At 37.4% G+C, this 18656-nt stretch overlaps 1 protein-coding gene across 6 annotated transcripts in view; it reads left to right on the forward strand.

Annotated features, from left to right (window-relative positions):
* CUL3 (cullin 3) overlaps positions 1–18656 on the forward strand; it is a 94894-nt gene that overhangs the window by 65472 nt on the left and 10766 nt on the right. For all 6 annotated transcript variants that reach the window (XM_060623892.2, XM_060623890.2, XM_060623893.2 and 3 more), the window contains 8 exons: positions 329–557; positions 5164–5309; positions 6293–6469; positions 7689–7859; positions 8494–8601; positions 12105–12229; positions 12685–12781; positions 14267–14401. In XM_060623892.2, the coding sequence (XP_060479875.1) occupies positions 329–557; positions 5164–5309; positions 6293–6469; positions 7689–7859; positions 8494–8601; positions 12105–12229; positions 12685–12781; positions 14267–14401 (1188 nt within the window). The remainder of the gene's footprint in view (positions 1–328; positions 558–5163; positions 5310–6292; positions 6470–7688; positions 7860–8493; positions 8602–12104; positions 12230–12684; positions 12782–14266; positions 14402–18656) is intronic.

The raw sequence follows: 18656 nt of genomic DNA on the forward strand, positions 1-18656 counted from the left end.
AAACAAATCAGAGAAGAATTTCCTACTCTGACTTGGGGTCAGATGCTCCGTTCTGTACTTTTGACCCTTACTACCATTTGCTCACTTTTTCTGTTATTGGAGGTGTATTGGCAAAGTTTGAAAACACTGATTAAGGATAATGTATTGATTTTTCTTCTGTAATCAGTGCTTTAAAGGATGTAATTCAGCCATGGGGGTACGTGTGATAAGAAACTACATAAAATGTCAATAGTGCTAATGATATTTAGATTGTAGAAACCCACTTAAAAGCAGAAACGCATTTTGCTTCTACATTTAAAAACAAAAAAGTCATGTTTCTTATTTGCAGATGGAAAGCCAGAAATTTTTAGCAGAAAACAGTGCTTCAGTATATATAAAGAAAGTAGAAGCTAGAATTAATGAAGAAATAGAACGGGTGATGCACTGCCTTGACAAATCAACCGAAGAGCCAATAGTAAAGGTGGTTGAGAGGGAACTCATTTCCAAGCACATGAAAACTATAGTAGAAATGGAGAATTCTGGGCTAGTACATATGCTGAAAAATGGAAAGACAGAAGGTAAGCATCAGCAATTGAAAAATAATTAAATGTTTATAGTTCTACCAGGATTTTAGTAATTTTTTTTTTTTGTTTTGCTATAATGAAAGTAGATTATGAATGTCAGTTTTCAAGTTGTGTGTGTCATTAATGTATCAACTGCTGTTACTTTGATAGGATTTAACAGGAAAGCTCTACACTTACTAATGTGGATTTTCGGTGTCTCTTTTAATTAAATGGCTTTTTTTCTCTCTCTTTCATCTTAGTCTCCCTCGTTTTTTGTGTTTTTCTTAACCCAGAAGTCTGTGTTATTGGTGAGACCAATGAGGTCCTCTGTTACTGTCCTTTTTATATACAAGGGAGTTGGACTGTCTCCATTGCCACGTACTCTCTCGTTTTTGTGATTCTTTTAAAATCTGACATTCCAATCATAAAATTTGTATAGGCTTTCCTTTGGGAGTTAGTTGTGATAAGGGTGTTGAAAATGCAAAAATTATGTGTGTTTCATGTGACATTTTAGATAAATGAGTAGACTGGTTTTGAGAACTCCAGAGTTACAGACTTCAGAGAAAGGAAAATTGCATAAAAGTGAAAGCACAGTTTTGAGATAACTGTAGCATTTATTCTTGTTGGCTATTTCCCCCCTTTTTTTTTTCAAATTTTTTTAAATGTTTATTCATTTTTGAGAGACAGAGACAGAGCAGGAGTGGGGTGGGGGGGTGGGCAGAGAGAGGGAAGTAAAGAATCTGAAGTAGGCTCTGAGCTGTCAGCACAGAGCCCATCGCGGGGCTCGAACTCATGGACCACGAGATCATGACCTGAGCTGAAGTCAGACGTTCAACCAACTGAGCCACCCAGGTGCCTCTACCCTTTTTTTCCTGAAAACAATATTTTGTGATAAGTACCTTAGGAGAAATCATAAATAAAAGAATAACAGTCATGTTGTCCTTATTTTTAATTTCTGAAGTTTTACTTAAAACTATGACTTTAGGAATCACTAATATGCTGTTAAAAAATAGGGGTGCCTGGGTGGCTCAGTCAGTTAAACGTCTGACTTCAGCTCAGGTCTTGATCTTGTGGTCCGTGAGTTCGAGCCCCGCGTTGGGCTCTGTACCGTACTGACAGCTCAGAGCCTGGAGCCTGCTTCAGAATCTGTGTCTCCCTCTCTGCCCCTCCCCCACTTGCACTCGCTTGCCCTCTCTCTCAAAAATAAACATTAAAAAAAAATAAACATGGTACTCTTGGTATTTTCCTGTTTCTTAGATGATCTCTTAGCAGTATTTTAGCCAGCTTACTTATTACAAAAGAAACACATACTCCCTCAAGGTTGTAAGCTTGCAGGGAATGAAAACAATATTTAAGTGAATCACTTAAAACAGAGGTAGGTATAAGAGGAGAGAAAAGTAAGGTGGTAGGAAAGGAAGTTGTTTTCTGTGCTGCCTTCAAGTGTAATTCTTGCTTTCTGTTTTGAGATGCTTATATTTCTATATATTTCTTTCTGAAAGTTGTATGTAAATTTGTTGTTTTTATTAAACCAGAGAAAAGATGCTTCTGGTAAACCTTTTCTTTTGTAAAAGACAAAAAAAAAAAAATCATTTTTAAATTATGTTTGTCATGTTTTCTAAACTAAGCTATCCCTGGATGTCTAAAGTCTAAGTCAAGGGCTGGCAAACTTTTTTGTAAAAGGCCCATACAGTAAACTACTCCTCTCTGTTGTAATAGTGAGAAAGTAGGCATAGACAGTAACACAAATGGATTAACTTGACTGTGTTCCTATGAAACACTGATTTTTTTTTTTTTTCCAACCACTTAAAAATGTAGAAACCATTTTTAGTTCATGAGATGCACAAAACTGGACAGTGGGCTGTATGTATTTGGTTCAGGGGCTATAGTTCGACAAACCCTGATCTAAATGCTCATCTAGAGTTAGTGTTTTCTTGTCTACCCTGGGGGAAGGTGGGAGAGGGTGAACTAAATTGGCTGGAGAGTAGAGCTTAGGAAGTGTTTGATGGGGAGGTTGTTGGGCATACCTAAATTACAGTATCTCTGAAATCTGCATGGAGACGTGTTAAAGGCATTAAGTATGCCTGACAACATGGCAAGTGCTTAATAAGTACATAAATGAAGAAATATCAGAATACTAACCATAGTTCTCTAGTACTTAATGTTTTTAGCAAGTAAACAGCTATCTGTGATTGTAAATTAAATTTTAAAACGCTGGCTTCAATTTTTTCAGCTTCCCACTAGGAACCTAATTGCAAAATGTCTTCATTGTGTTAGGCCCTGCTCTGGAGCAGTAAGTCAAGAATATGTCAGAGGCACAACTTAACCGTTATGAAGCCAAGCATCTCATAAATCAGAAAGTGAAACAGCTTTCTGACCATGAATGGAGGCTGAATTGGATTGGCTATTAGATGCAGATAGCTCTATGAAATTTAAATTCAAATAGCACTTCATTTTACTAAGTTTGTACAAAAACGTTTGATTTTTGAATGCCCAAGTATTTTTAATTTTCTCTTTCACGTTACCCACTACACCATACATTTATATATGGTGAATTCAATACAATGAAATTGTATTAATTTCCATACAGTTAAATATGCAACATATAATTGAGCAAAACTGTAACAACAGAGGAACAAAATAGACAAGTCGGGAACCATTTTGTTAGAGATGGGTTTGACATGCCAAATTTACTATAGTAAATCTCCATAAATTACTGTGCGTTTTTATTTTTTAATTAAAAAAATTTTTTTTTACATTTATTTTTGAGAGACAGAGCACTAGTTGGGGGAGGGGCAGAGAGAGAGAGAGAGACAGAATCCAAAGCAGGCTCCAGGCTCTGAGTTGTCAGCACAGAGCCCAACGTGGGGCTTGAACTCACAAACCGTGAGATCATAACCTGAGCCGAAGTCGGACGCTTAACCGACTGAGCCACGCAGGCGCCCCAACTGTTGCATTTTTAATACCTGTTTTTAACATGGGAAATTTGGATGTAATTTATGCCAAATGTGAGAAACTGTAAGATTTGCTGTGTGAAGATGACTTTGGACGTGTATTATTGCTGAAAACTTAGTGTTTAATAAAACTTGATTTTGAAAGTCTCTGAAACAAATTTTAGAAGCCCTTTTTTTCTAAAATTTGCTTCTAAGTGTTTCTCAAATAGGAAAAACTTCAGTATTAGGATCTAAATTATAGCCTGTCTGTCAAGCTTGGCCCACCAGCAGTCTGATTAGAGATCCCCCCATCAAAAGAAAAATAACGTTTTATTGCTTATGAAAACTACATAAATTTTTAGATATCAGTGTCCATAAATAAAGTTTTATGGGAACACAGTCATGCCCATTTATTTGTGTGTTATATGTGGCTTCTTTCTTGTTACAGTGGCAGAACTGAAGTAGTTGCAAGAGAGACCATATGGCCCACGAGTCTATAAAATATTTACTGTCTGGCACTTTCCAGAAAAAAATTTCCCAGCCCCCGATCTAGAAGCTGCTATTCTAACTTCCATTTCAAAAGTTCTTGATGATAAAACTTTTTTTATATTATTGTACAGTCCTTACACTTAGAGTCTCCCAGTAAGTTTCAGAGAAACCCCAGACATACGGGAAACAAAGCATTTTACCTCCACATTTTTTTTTAATGTTTATTTATTTTTGAGAGAGCATGAGCAGGGGAGGGGCACAGAGAGAGGGAGACACAGAATCCAAAGCAGGCTCCAGGCTCTGAGCTGTCAGCACTGAGCCTGATGTGGGGCTTGAACTCACTAGCCGTGAGATCATGACCTGAGCCAAAGTTGGGCACTTAACCAAGACTGAGCCACCCAGGCGCCCCTACGTCCACATTTTGATCTTGTGAAAAATGATATACAAAATGGACAGAGTCCAGAACTTTCATTCTAAATAAAAACAATATAGTGACATACCAAGTTTTAAAATACAAGTATTGGCCTAGGACATCCCCTGGAAAATGTTAGGGATTGTTTTGAGGAAAATACTAAGGAATAGGAACATATAAAACTATAAATATCATATACACTTTACCATGGTGTGTAATGAAATAAATCCTAGTATAGTTTATTTTATTTTATTTTATTTTGTTTTGTTTTATTTTATTTTAATTATCATGTTATTGTTTGAACTTTGAGATAGACATACCTAAAAATATCTGTAAGACTTTTCATTGGTTCTTATTATGTTGACTACTAATTAATCCATAAAGTTATCCTTAAAGTTATCCTTTTGATAGACATTTCATAGTATATGATGGGGTTCTAGATTAGACTTGTATAGGAACTCAAAATTACAGTTTTCTTTTTTTTGTGGCCTTCTTATTACACTGTATAGGCATATTCCATGTAAACTGAAATTTGCTGAGACATCTTATTAATGCTCTCAAAGCATCTTATCTGAAAGCTGTATTTCATAAATTGCAATAATACCATTAGCCAGCCTAATTTTTTTTTTCCTTTTGTCTATTTTGCTGGATGTTTTCTCGTAATTTTTCGCATGGTCAGCGAGTAGTAGTGATAAGCTTCTTTAAGTTTCACAAATCAGAATGAACAGAGATTCACATTTTTTCCCTTAATCTTTAATGTAGCCGATTTTTATGTTCTTTCTGATTGCAGACCTCGCTTGCATGTACAAGTTATTTAGTCGCGTGCCAAATGGCTTGAAAACAATGTGTGAGTGTATGAGTTCCTATTTGAGGGAGCAGGGTAAAGCCCTTGTTTCTGAGGAAGGAGAAGGAAAGAATCCTGTTGACTATATCCAGGTGAGTGAATACAGCAGAATCTCTGTATGTTTGTAGTAACTTGACACCTGCTAATAGAAAGGTCACTTTTACTGGGGCGCCTGGGTGGCTCAGTCGGTTGAGCGTCTGACTTCGGCTCAGGTCATGATCTCACAGTCCATGAGTTCAAGCCCCGTGTCGGGCTCTGTGCTGACAGCTCAGAGCCTGGAGCCTGCTTCGGATTCTGTGTCTCCCTCTCTCTCTGCCCGTCCCCTGCTCATGCTCTCTCTTTCTGTCAAAAAAATAAACAAACATAAAAAAAAAAATTAAAAAAGAAAGGTCACTTTTACTAAGCTGTATGTATTACGTGTTTTTTTACCTTCATTGTCCCAGTGGAAAAGTATGTCTACTTCTCCTAAATAGTTTAGAATTTTGCAAAGTGTGTATATTTATATCTGGGAACCGAACTCAGCGGCTGCTTTTCATTTATTAATTAACCTGCTTGTTGAAGGTCTTATTTACATGGTCTCAAGAATGAAAGTTACTACTTTTTCCTATGCTTCAGTGTTCACACTCCAGGTATTAGAAAAAATAACTTCTCAATTAAATCCTTTTTGTTCTAAAATGTTTTCTTCTAAGCAATACTGCGAATAAATTATGCCTCAGGTTTTTCATGTTTCAGTATAAATAACCAGCTTTTTTTGGTGCGTTTTTAAAGCTGATTTTCTTGGGCTGTATCCATTCAGTCAGGACAGGGAAGGATGAGGAGAAGCGGTGCAGAAGCTCTTAGACGTCTTTGGTAGAGTGATACGTGAATAGCAAACAGGCTGCTCCCTCATGGCTGACATTTTGAATACAGGCTTAGATCTAGGCTTGAAAATAATAATATGGAACCTGTAAGTTTAACACTGAGCGCACACATTTGTAGCCCGCAAACTTAAGGCACACATACCTGATCGTATGTGTCTTGTTTATAGAAAAAAATTATTATGATGTATCCTGATTTCTTTGTTTTTATTTGGAAGGGCTTATTGGATCTGAAGAGTAGGTTTGATCGCTTCCTCCAGGAATCGTTCAATAATGACCGGCTCTTTAAACAAACTATTGCGGGTGACTTTGAGTATTTTCTCAACCTCAACTCCAGGTCCCCTGAATACCTCTCATTATTTATTGATGATAAGCTGAAAAAGGGAGTCAAAGGGGTAAGTATTAATGCATTTGAAAACACATGAAATTTTATTTCTAGATTTAAAATTGTATACAAAATTAGGAACTACAAAATAGAAAATTAGGGAATTTTGTAGACATAAAATTAAGCCTAGCCCTTTGCTGTGCTTAAATGTGTGCTGTGATCTTTGAAAAGGATTGCTTAAGGTATTTGAAATGGTCCAAAGTCCTTTGACATTTCACTTAATGTATAATTTATACCAAAACCAAACAACTACATAGTCACAGTTGTTAAACAGTCTTTATAGACTGTGAGGGTTAGATACGCTGTAGAGATGAGAGGCGACTAGAAGACCGCACTGTTCATAGCTTGGGATGTTGCTGTTGTCACCTTGGCCTGGGTGTGGTGTATCCAACAACTCTTGGATGCCTAGAATTTGAAGGAGTAGATTAGAATAGCTATCAGAAAGTAGTTTGAGAGCCTTTATTATATATCAGTCTTATTATATTATATATAATTATATATGCTTATTATATCAAGCATATTGTTGTCACACATACTTTTTAGTGTCACACACTAAAAAGTGTCACACACTTTTTAACTTCTTCTTAGAATTTGTGAGGCAAAAGGGAAAAGCAATAAATGCAGGTTTTCCAAGCAGCTATAACGGAAGAACAGACAAGAGGAAGATCACCATAGGAAAGACCATTTCGTCTTCCATATTTTTTAAATATATGCTTAATTGGCTATAATAGCATCTTACCCTTACTTAAAAGATGAGGGCAGGGGCCTTTTTAGTTTTTGAGCTACAGCCAATTATTACCCTTCTGCTTGCACGATTGAGATTTTGAATGAGCTTGCATCAAAATACCTGTCTTTTGCCCATATAAATCTCTGCCTAAATACTATGGAAAAGCATTGTAGTATTCTTTTTTGTGATTAGAATTTCATTTCATTTGTTCTCAGTCATCCTTTACTGCAGCCATTATCACCTCATTGCTGCATTCAGTGGTAGCCCTCTAGGGAGGGGAAAGAACTCTGCCCTGGCCCCTGAACTGTGCTACACTAGATGAGGACTTAAGAATGGGGCTGCTCTGAAGGAGGAGGCACTTCTCCAGCTGGGTCCCTCCTTCTGACATCTCTCAACCAGCCTACATTTGTTATCAGTCTTATAACTGCAGATGAACTGTGGTGCGATTTTTGTAGAACTAAAATTTTATAATTACTAAATTGTCTTTTAATTGATTTTGCAGCTAACAGAACAGGAAGTAGAAACAATATTGGATAAGGCAATGGTCCTTTTTAGGTTTATGCAAGAAAAAGATGTATTTGAACGTTATTATAAACAACACTTGGCAAGGAGACTTCTCACAAATAAAAGTGTTTCTGATGACTCTGAAAAAAATATGATATCTAAGTTAAAGGTAAGGTGTATATATAAACTGGAATGATGTGCACCTAACTAATGTTTGTTATGTGATTGAACGCCACCATGCGGTTAGAAAATGTTTAATTGATGTAAAATATTTCTGTAAATTAATAAAGCTAGATGTTTTACAGCAGATTGCACTTAGATTTGCTTAGGTTCTGAGACATTCAGAGTTTGCTGAAATTTCTCTTGGTGTGGCAGGATACATTCATGGAGATGTGGGGGAGGATTAGTGCAAGGGAAATACTAAAAAGAGTATCACTGTGTAGTTTCATTTTCACAAAGTGCAGTTCATAGACCACCTGTACTCATATCGCCTGGGGTGCCTGTTAAAAATGTAGAGTGCTGGTCCCTACCTTTGATGAGGTGTATTGGAATCTCCGAAAGAGTCTGGGAACCTGCATTTTATTCGTGCGTTATTCTTAAATACACCGTTCTTAAATCCGCTAAAGTTGGGTGCCCACAGGCATAGAGCAACTATTGGAAAGGTTTAGAAAGGATGTCAGTAACGTGGAAGAATTTTTGTACGTTCGCTCATAGAAAACTCCATGGTTAATTTATTTCTTTGCACATTTGCTGATAGAAAAATCCATGGTTTATTTGTGCATATTTGTGTTTTTCTTCCACAGACTGAATGCGGATGTCAGTTCACATCAAAACTGGAAGGAATGTTTCGGGATATGAGCATCTCAAACACAACTATGGATGAATTCAGGCAGCATCTACAGGCAACTGGGGTAAGATTCTCCATTAATTTCTACTTGTATGTGTGTATCTGTGTGAAGTCTTTTGTAATGGGCATTTTCATCCATGTATCAGATAACTGCTGGTGTCATTTCTTCAAATGTTGTTAGTGGCAACATTTGTATTGTCTGTGCATACTTTAAAGATCATTTTCTGCCATATAAGCATTTTGTTAACTTACTGTTAAAGTAGGTTTTTCTTCCTCTTCTAAAATTTAGTTTATCCTCTCTCCTTGAAGGAGTGTTCTGAAACTTTGATAGAATGATTTCACTGTCGTAACCATTACAGATTGTGGAAAGAATATGGGGCCTGGGCAAACTTGCTGAGTTTTACACTCTTCCTCTCACCTTACCCCCAGGATTGTGCTATCTTAGAATCGTTGCCTGACCTTCCTATACCTCAGTATTCTCATCCATAAGATCAGCATAAAGGGAGTCTGACATTCTCAGAGCCCCTAGGGAACGATCAAGAGTATAAAAATGCTGACATTAATGTGTTGTAAATGTGGTTTTGTATTGTGCCTCCTGGAAGACAGTAAAGCTGCAGCTTTAAACAGCTTTGGAGTCCGATGGGGTTTTTGTGAGGGTTTAATGAAGTTCAGAATTTTCTTTTTATTCTCTTTCTCTCCCCTCCCCTCCCCTTCCCTTCCCTTCCCTTCCCTCCCCTCTGTTTTTCAGCTTCACCTTAAACTTTCCGTTTAGAGAAATCCACAGGTTTTCCCTTTTTTCTCAAGTGACCTTATACAACTTCGTAATTCAGACCTATGACAGCGGGGGCACCTGGGTGGCTCAGTCGGTTAATTGTCCGGCTTCAGCTCAGGTCATGTTCTCATGGTTCGTGAGTTCCAGCCCCGCATTGGGCTCTGTGCTGACAGCTCAGAGCCTGGAGCCTGTTTCAGATTCTGTGTCTCACTCTCTCAAAATTAAATAAACATTAAAAAAAAAAAAAAAAAGACATAACAGCCATTTAAAAAATTTGGAGGTCATTTCCTCTGACATTTAGATATGAGACTATCACTTCTATTGGTCATCACAAGCCAAATTATATGAAAATACCTAATTCTATAGAAATGGACATTTATATATATTAAGGCATTCTGACTTAGAGGAACTTCTGGTCTCTCCCCATTATATATAGTTGTATGATTTGCCTCAAAGTTGATTGTGGAGAAGGGTTGAGAGCAGGAAAGATACAAGTCTGTGACAAATAGAAATTTGGTTGGGCAGGAACTGAATAATATTATCCTAGGTAGTTTTTTCTTTTTTAGATTATTTAGAGATTTATACTTAATTCTGATACAGTAATATATTTTCATGAGATATAATTATTTTTCCTGTTTATTTTTTTTCTTCCACTAATCTTACACATATATTTTTTTAAACGTTTGCTTATTTTTGAGTAGGGGGTGGGCAGAGGGGAAGAGAGAGAATCTTAAGCAGGCTTCATGCCTAGTACAGAGCCCAGCGTAGGGCTCGATCCCACAATTCTGGGATCAATACCTGACCCAAAATCGGGAGTCACATGCTCAACAGCCTGAGCCACTCAGGCACTTCTCTTGTGTTTTTATTTTAAAAACTGAGAGACGGGCAGGAAAAACAGACTTGCTATTATATTTCTATTTGTTTATATCAGCAGGTTGTATCCTAACTCGTTAGCCGTTTCTGTTTACTTCAGTCTCAGTACACTTGCCCTTGTCATGTACTGCTTTTGAATATACGGTGAATGTCTTCAAAATATTACTTACTAAGACAGCTAGGAAGAGGAGATGTAGACCACTAAAGGAATATTTCTTTGAGGTTCTTCCTTTTTTTCCCCTCACTTAATGAATAATTCATTAAATGCCTTCTATGCCAAGCACTGTTCTGGGCACTGGGTATACAGCAGAGAATGGAACAGACAAAATTCCCTCCCACGATGGAACTTACATTCTAATCTGGGTCACAGATGAGAATGAGATAAACAAGCACATAGCACCTTAGCAGGTGACAGGTAATAGAGAGGAAATCTGTAGTGGCAGAGTGGTCAGGGAAGGCCTCCTTTAAAAAATGGCATTCTGAGGAAAGATTTGAAAATTAGCAAGATGTATGGGTATGTGGGAGAAGGGATTGAACCAAGTTGTGGCGCCATTACTGCCACCTGGAAATGTACCGCTGCCACTGCCCACCTCTGTTCGTCATCTAAGAGTCTCCTGTGGTCATCTCTCCTGTGCATTATCTAAGATTATTAGCTTCGGCTGCTTGAGTAGTTCTTCAGGAGATCTGAGTGGGGCATACTTGTTGATATTTATGAAATTTATCTCCTTAAAAAAAAAATCTATCACTGGGGCGCCTGGGTGGCTCAGTCGGTTAGGCGTCTGACTTCTGCTCAGGTCACGATCTCACAGTCTGTGAGTTCAAGCCCCACGTCGGGCTCTGTGCTGACAGCTCAGAGCCTGGGGCCTCCTTCAGATTCTGTTTCTCCCTCTCTCTCTGCCCCTCCCCTGCTCACGCTCTGTCTCTCTCTCAAAAAATAAAGACTAAAAAAATCTGTATCACTAATCATCCAGGTTAGATAAATACGGAATAATGGTTTAAAACAAGCTGTGAATATCAATCACAATATTTCATTTGCGCTTAAGAGTTCCTGTTGGGGCCCCTGCGTGGCTCAGTCAGTCAAGCGTCCGACTCTTGGTTTCTGCTCAGGTCATGATCTCGCAGTTTGTGAGTTTGGGCCCTGCATCAGGCTCCGTGTTGACAGTATGGAGCCTGCTGGGGATTCTCTCTCTCCCTGTCTCTGTCCCTCCCCCGTACTTACTCTCGCACGTGCGCTCTCTCTCTCAAAATAAATAAAAACTTTAAAAGTTACTGTTAATGTGCTTTCTTGTTTTCTTAGAAATTTGTTGATAAAGAAGAAAATACCTCACTGTGCCAGTAATGCTAGCATCTATTTTGTAGAGCTAGTTACCCATTATACAGTATTTGTGGAGCACACTTTGTAGAACTGGATCTGCAGCGTCTTCTGCAGAGGCTGTTAAAATAAGAACTACATTGAAAACATGAAAGTCGTGATTAATGTAGTGGAAATGTGAATGAGGTATTAGAAATAGGTTGTGTGTTAAGATGGTAAAAATATTTAAAAGTGGATATCCTTAAGATGAAAGATTTAGAATTTTCTCTAAAATGATACTTCCATGACACCTTGACGTTGTATCTAAAAAGACATAATGGCCAAAACTTTATCCTTCTCAGTGATACCGTTAACACTTTTGTTTATATAGTAAGAATTCTCTCTTGGTCATTATTTTAAAGCCAACATCTTAAGCAATCATTGCAAATATTTGCCAGGATAATTAAAATTTGGGAAACACTGATGGATCTAGCCTTTAAGAAGTTAAGTTTTACTTGCTAGATGTCGGACCAGGGGCGAACTGCTTGGGTAACTCTAACACAGTGTCTGTATGGAACGGAAAACAAATCCTAGTTAATTTGCGGGGGACATCTTTTTATCTTTTACACAGGTATCTTTAGGTGGTGTTGATCTCACAGTCCGGGTGCTCACAACAGGTTATTGGCCCACTCAGTCAGCCACACCAAAGTGCAACATCCCACCAGCACCAAGACATGCTTTTGAGATATTCAGAAGGTAAACATAGATCAAACTTTGTATTTGTAAGTACACGTAATTGTCCAAAGTTGAAATAAACTTGAGCATTAGTGGTGTTCCTGATTGAGGATGCCTGTACTTCACGTTTTACCTAATGTTCAAAAGGCGAATGTATTCTTCATGCTTCTTAATGTGTGAGAATGAGTTGTGTAAACTCTTTTCAAAGGGCCAGTTTACTCATGTCTTCATCCTTAATGTATTTTGTATCGTGGACGTCTGCCCATGGCTTAGAACAAACGGATTGTTGGGTTACTGTGGAGAAAAGTGGTCTTAGGGACAGTAGCAGCTGATCTGCAGGCCAGGGGCAAAGTGTACTAATAGCAATTAATATTGCCCTTACACATAGACACTTGTTAAGGGTTATTATCGTGTAGTTTATAATTTCAAATATGTAAGTTACATGACTCTCTAAAACCTGGTTTGATTTGCTAAAGGTTTTACTTAGCCAAACACAGTGGTCGACAGCTCACGCTCCAGCATCATATGGGTTCTGCAGATCTCAATGCCACCTTTTACGGACCAGTTAAAAAGGTAACTGTTGACAGTTGGGACATACTCACATTAAGTAACTGGAAATTACTTTATGGAATTGATTTCTGATTTTTGTTGACCTGGGTAATTTATGTATTCCTCTTATTTTCCTGTCTGTTTGAAATATTCACAAGGGGAAACTGGCTTTAACTTACTTCCTTCTGTTCTTTATTGGACACTATGAAGACTCAGTAGCCTTCCTTCAGGAATATATAATAATATAATTATGCATTTTATGTATAAGATTAGATTTGAGACAGTGTTGCATAAGCTAATAAAAGCTTATTTAAGAGCATACAAAGGTGTTAGTCCCTTTTCAGAATTCTCACATCTCCTATAATCTTTGTTTCCAGTAAATCAAAACCAGGAAAATTAACATGGCATTTGTGAGATGTACAAAATACTACAAAAGTATTTACTTTAAAAATTAGCAAGGCACTAGTGAATTGCTTTTGTTTAAAAAACGTAATAGCTTTTTTACATCCAACGTTGTGAAGTTTAGACTAATAACTTGCTTGCATTGCTTGGATATCATTCAAATCAAAGTCATTTGCCTTCAAATAAGAAAGTAATAAATAATAAATCTTTTAGAAAAACATTAAAAAAAAAATACCTGAACTGTCATCTAGGCAGCAAATAACAGTTTTATTCTGTATTTTAAGAATAGTCCTAATGGTTTTATATAAGTTACTCTAACCCCCCCCCCCGCTTTTTTTAAATATTGTTAATGTCTACACCTGTTCTAATTTTTATGCTTAAATGAAATGGAAAATATTCTTTACAGTTCATGTTTGACACTATTAAATATTTGAGCGTAAGTAGTAAGGTTATGGATACTAACAAACTCAGCTTTTAATTATTGCTTGCTTTTGTTTTAAAAGAGAGGGTTTTTTCCTAAATAATCATGTTTTCTTTTGAAGTTGGGTTAAATAGATAGTGGGTTTTAAAAAACAATTCGCATGTTAATTGCTGAAGGCTTAACTTTCTACTTTGTACTTAAATCATAGAGCAGAAACAGGCTTAAGGATGGCAGAGATTTTTTTTTCCCTCATCCTGTGCTGTTATTTGATCTTACTGTGATCAGACCACACAGACAGAAACCCCTATTACTTTTGGTAGGAGTATGATGACAGTGTTGTCTTTTAAGTCTTTTATTCCATCCTGAACTGTTAAAATAATTTTAGCTATCACTATAAGGAATCGTTGATTCATTACTTGCTCAGATATATTAAAATGTTCATAATGGGGAAAAAAAAGGACAGTCCTAAATAATGAATGAGTGTGCATGTGTGTGTGCGTGTGTGCGCATACGTACATATACACGTACCTGTTTTTTTTAAGTTCTGTTTCCTTTTTATGGAGGGATAAGTTAGGCAGTTTTATTATGGGGACAGTTGGATATTACAGTGCTTATCTTTCAAACATACTGTTAAAGTTACCACGAGATAATTCTGTCTTGTTTGTATTTTTTAAAAAATGAAACAGGAAGATGGATCCGAAGTTGGTGTTGGAGGGGCCCAAGTAACTGGCTCTAATACACGGAAGCACATACTGCAGGTCTCCACTTTCCAGATGACCATTTTAATGCTCTTTAACAATAGAGAAAAATACACGTTTGAGGTATGTGTCGCTTATATAAATTTTAAGCAATTGTATTGTTTCTGATTCTCCCCGCTTACCAGGGGTCTTTATTTGAATAACCTTTAAAGTTATTATCATTTGAGTATTATTTTTATTAAGTAACCTTTGAGTACCATTAGAGAAAACAACGTAAAATTGGGCGATGGAACTATCTGACCATCACATACTTACTGGCTCACATTTCATTTCATTTTTTTAAAAACCAGCTTTATTGTAGCATGAGTGTTACATGATAAAACATACCCCATCTAAGTGCATGATTTTAGGAGTTTTAACAGATCTGTGAACTTGTAGAAGTGCCATCACAATCACGATCTAGAATATTACCCTCTAAATGTGTATACTCCTTTGCAATGTGTTCCAGCTCACTGTCCCAACGTTGCCAGTGATCTGCTCTGTATCACAATAGATGAGTTTCGCCTTGCTAAAATTTCCTGTAAATGGGATCATAGAATATGTGTTGTGCTTGTCCATCACGTATTTTTGAGTCATCCATGTTGGTGTGTGTATGGTTTCAGTAGTTCGTTCCTTTTTATTGCTGAATGATATTCTATTATACGGATTTACTACGTTTTCTTTACCCACTTACCTAGCGATGGGCATTTGAGTCATTCTCAGATTTAGGCTGTTAGGAAGAGAAAGATGGGTTGAACTTTTTAAGAGACGGCCAAACGATGTCCCAAAGTGTTGTGCTCTTTCACATTCCTGCCAGCAGTGTAGGAGAGTTCCAGTTGCCCCATATCGTCTCCAGAATTTAATACTTTTAAATTGTAGCTGTTTTATTTGGTGTGTAACTGTATGTGACTGTGGATTTAACTTGCCTTTCCTTGATGGCGATCAAGACGCAGAGAATCCTGGGTGTGTTCCTGTGCCACTTACATGTCTTGTTTGGTGAAGCGCCTCTTCTTGTCTTTATTGGGTTGTTTGGAAAGCTTTTTACAAATTTTGGATACAAATCCTTTGTCAGATCTGTGTGGTATGAATATTTTCTCACACTGTCACTTGCCTTTTCATTTTCCTTAAATGATATTTTTTGAAGAGCAGTAGCTTTTAATATTGAAAAAGTCCAGTTGCCACTTTCCTTTTATAGTTCATGGCTTTTGATATCCTGTCTAAGAAATGTTAGAATTTACTTACAAAAAATAAGGTAAAAATTAAGAATTATTTCCCCCCACACACAGATATTCAGTTGTTCATTCCATTGTTCTTTGTCCAAAGCATTGTTCTTTTCCCTTTGAATTACCTGGCACCTTTATGAAAAAAATCAATTCACCATATATGTGTGGGTCTGTTTCTGCACTCTGAGCAATCAAATCTGATCGCTTTGTATGTCTAGTGCTAGTTTTACACTATCTTGGTAGTGTCAAATTTCTTTTTTATACCCATCTTTTTTTTCTTTCCTCCACCAAGACCTTTGATTACGTTAAATGCGATTAGTCTTTTCCCATGCCTTTAATAGGTACGTTGAGTGGAAATAAAGATCATGTGATTCTTCCTAAATTTTTTTTTAAATGTTTGTTTATTTTTGAGAGAGAGACAGAGTATGAGAGGGGCGGGGTAGACAGTGAGAGGAAGACACAGAATCTGAAGCAGCCTCCAGGCTCTGAAATGTCAGCACAGAGCCTGATGCGGGGCTTGAATTCAGTAGCCGTGAGAACATGACCTGAGCTGAAGTCGGACACTTAACCGATTGAGCCAACCAGGGGCCCCAAGATCATGTGATTCTTAAGTGTAAATTTAAGATAAAAGCTGTAAAATTATTGCCATATTTATTCTTAATTGAAAGCTAATTTTCAGATACCGTGAACATAGAAATAAGTTCACTTGAAGTTTAGGGCAGAATTGAATTGTAGATATTTTTGAGAGAGAGAAAGCTTAAGAAGGCTCCACGCCCAGTGTCCCAGCACTGAGCCTGACACAGGGGTCAGTCGCGTGAGCGTGGGACCATGACCCGAGCCAAAATCAAGAGTCAGGTGAGCCACCCAGGCACCCCTGTAGGCCTATTTTATACCTACCTTCATGCTTGCATTTAAGAGATTATTGTTTTTATGGGATACACCTAAAGGAAATGCTTTGAAACCCAAGTGTTGTAGGTCTGGTGGCTAAGCCAAGAGGTCTTGGTCTTATCTATTTCCAGGTGTGTCTTACCTAGGTGAGTAACCTCAACTGTCCAGCGCAAGTTACATATGATTTAGTCCCAAGGATATTAATTAAGCAAGTATTGAGTACCTTGCTCAAGTTGTAAGCCTTTTCAAACAGGGGTGGACTTAAATGATCTCTAACAGCTTGACTGTTTTAATCTGCAGCTACCATGGGTAATATATTTTAAGCAAAATAAACTGCTGATAAATGCTAATTAATGCTGGTTTTCAGTCCTACTTTATAAAGAGCTGGTGAAAATAATGAGACAAAACCATAAACTCACTTTCTAAAGCCATTATTAGAATTGCTAGTAATTTTAGTGGTTCAGGCTTACTCTTCTCTTTCCCAACCGACTTGGGATCACTGATACTAATGAGCATCATTAAGTAGAGGGTAAAATTAGGCAGAAAATTCCTCTAATATTTCAAATGTTAGCTAAGTAACAAACCAGATGCCTGAGCATAAATGGCATATGTAGAATGCCATTCCTGTGGCTCCAAAGCCTTCTGGCTGCTTGCATCTTGAACAGGGGGCATTGTGAGAAGGCACTTGAAGTTTGTACTCATACCGTATGTTGCATTCTAGTCTGCTGTGTAAGCATTATTAGCCGGCTCTTTTACACAACTCACCTCCACAAATTAGAGAGGATAGTTGAAAGTAATACTTTAAAAGGAGGCTGATTTTTTAACTCTGAATACTCTTTATAAGTTCAGTAAAACGGTGTATGTGTTATTTAATGCTACATAACACATCTCAAAACTTAAGTTTAAAACAGCCTCTAACAATTTATCATCTTTCCTGGTTTCTGTGGATTAGAGGTTTAGGAGGAGCTCATTTGGTGAGTTTTGGCTCACAGGTTCTCATGAGGTTGTGAAGATGTCACCTGGGGCTTCAGTCATCTAATGTTTGTGCCTGGAAAATACACTTCCAAGCTGTTGGAATATTCTTCCTTCCACGTAGCTGGCAAGTTCATTTCAGCTCTTGATAAAAGAGGTCTCCGTGTCTCTTCACGTGGCCCTTACCACATAGCTGTTCAGTTGTCCTTGCATAGCAGTGGGAAACTCTCCCTAACCCGAGCCATCCAAGAGCCCCGGGCAGAACCTGGCATGCCTTTATGACGCTAGCCTTTGAAGTCGCATACGGTCACTTCTTATTTTCTTGATCACCCAAGTTAGCCCCAATACTGTGAGAGGATCACACAAGGCTAAAACATACCAGGATCATTATGGGCCATCTCAGAAGCTGCCTGCAAAAGGTGGCATTTATATGTTGTGTCACATTTCATCCGTGGTAGTCAAGCTGCTGAAGCTGTTTCTCTTTTTATGTATTTTTTTTAATGAATAGAAGTTTGTTATGGTTTAAAACAGCTAAAATCAGGAAGTACATAAAGTGGTAGTTTCTACCATAGATTATAGTAACTAGCATTTGGTTTTTGAAAGGCATGTAGATATTAATTAATATATGTTTTTCTGAATGTTCTTTATTATACTTCTTAAATTTTCTTGAGAGTGAGTCTGAAATATAAAAACTAGTTATGGATAATAGCAAAATTAATGTTAGGCAGTAGCACTTAAATAGAAATCAGTTAAAAACCAGTGATAATTGGTATCTCATGAAGAAGTGCTAACATCATTAATAACATAATTTCACATAGAAAGGAAAGTGTTTGGGAATACAAGGTGAAATAGACAATTTGCAATCACAGAAATCCTTCACAAATGTCCTGACAAGACAATAAAAAAGATCTTCTAGAAGATTTGAATAATATAATTAGCAAATTAAAATTGAAAGCTATACAGAGAACTTTCAACTCAGAAAGCAAAATACACCTATTGCTCTTGGAAATATGTGAGGTTGACATAACCTTATTACTAAAAGTGAATAAGGAGAATACAAAAAAGAAAAAGCTATAGGTTGTTCAACTTTAAGTGCACAAATCTTGGGACGCTTGAAGTGGCTCAGTCAATTAAGTGCCTGACTCTTGATTTTGGCTCAGGTCATGATCTCATGGTTCATGGGATCAAGCCCCACATCAGGCTCTGTGCGAATAGCCTCCTTGGCATTCTCTCTCTCTGCCCCTCCCCAACTCGCT

Source organism: Panthera onca, chromosome C1 (genome assembly GCF_046562875.1).
Source record: "Panthera onca isolate mPanOnc1 chromosome C1, mPanOnc1 haplotype 2, whole genome shotgun sequence".
In the NCBI taxonomy this organism is placed as follows: domain Eukaryota; kingdom Metazoa; phylum Chordata; class Mammalia; order Carnivora; family Felidae; genus Panthera; species Panthera onca.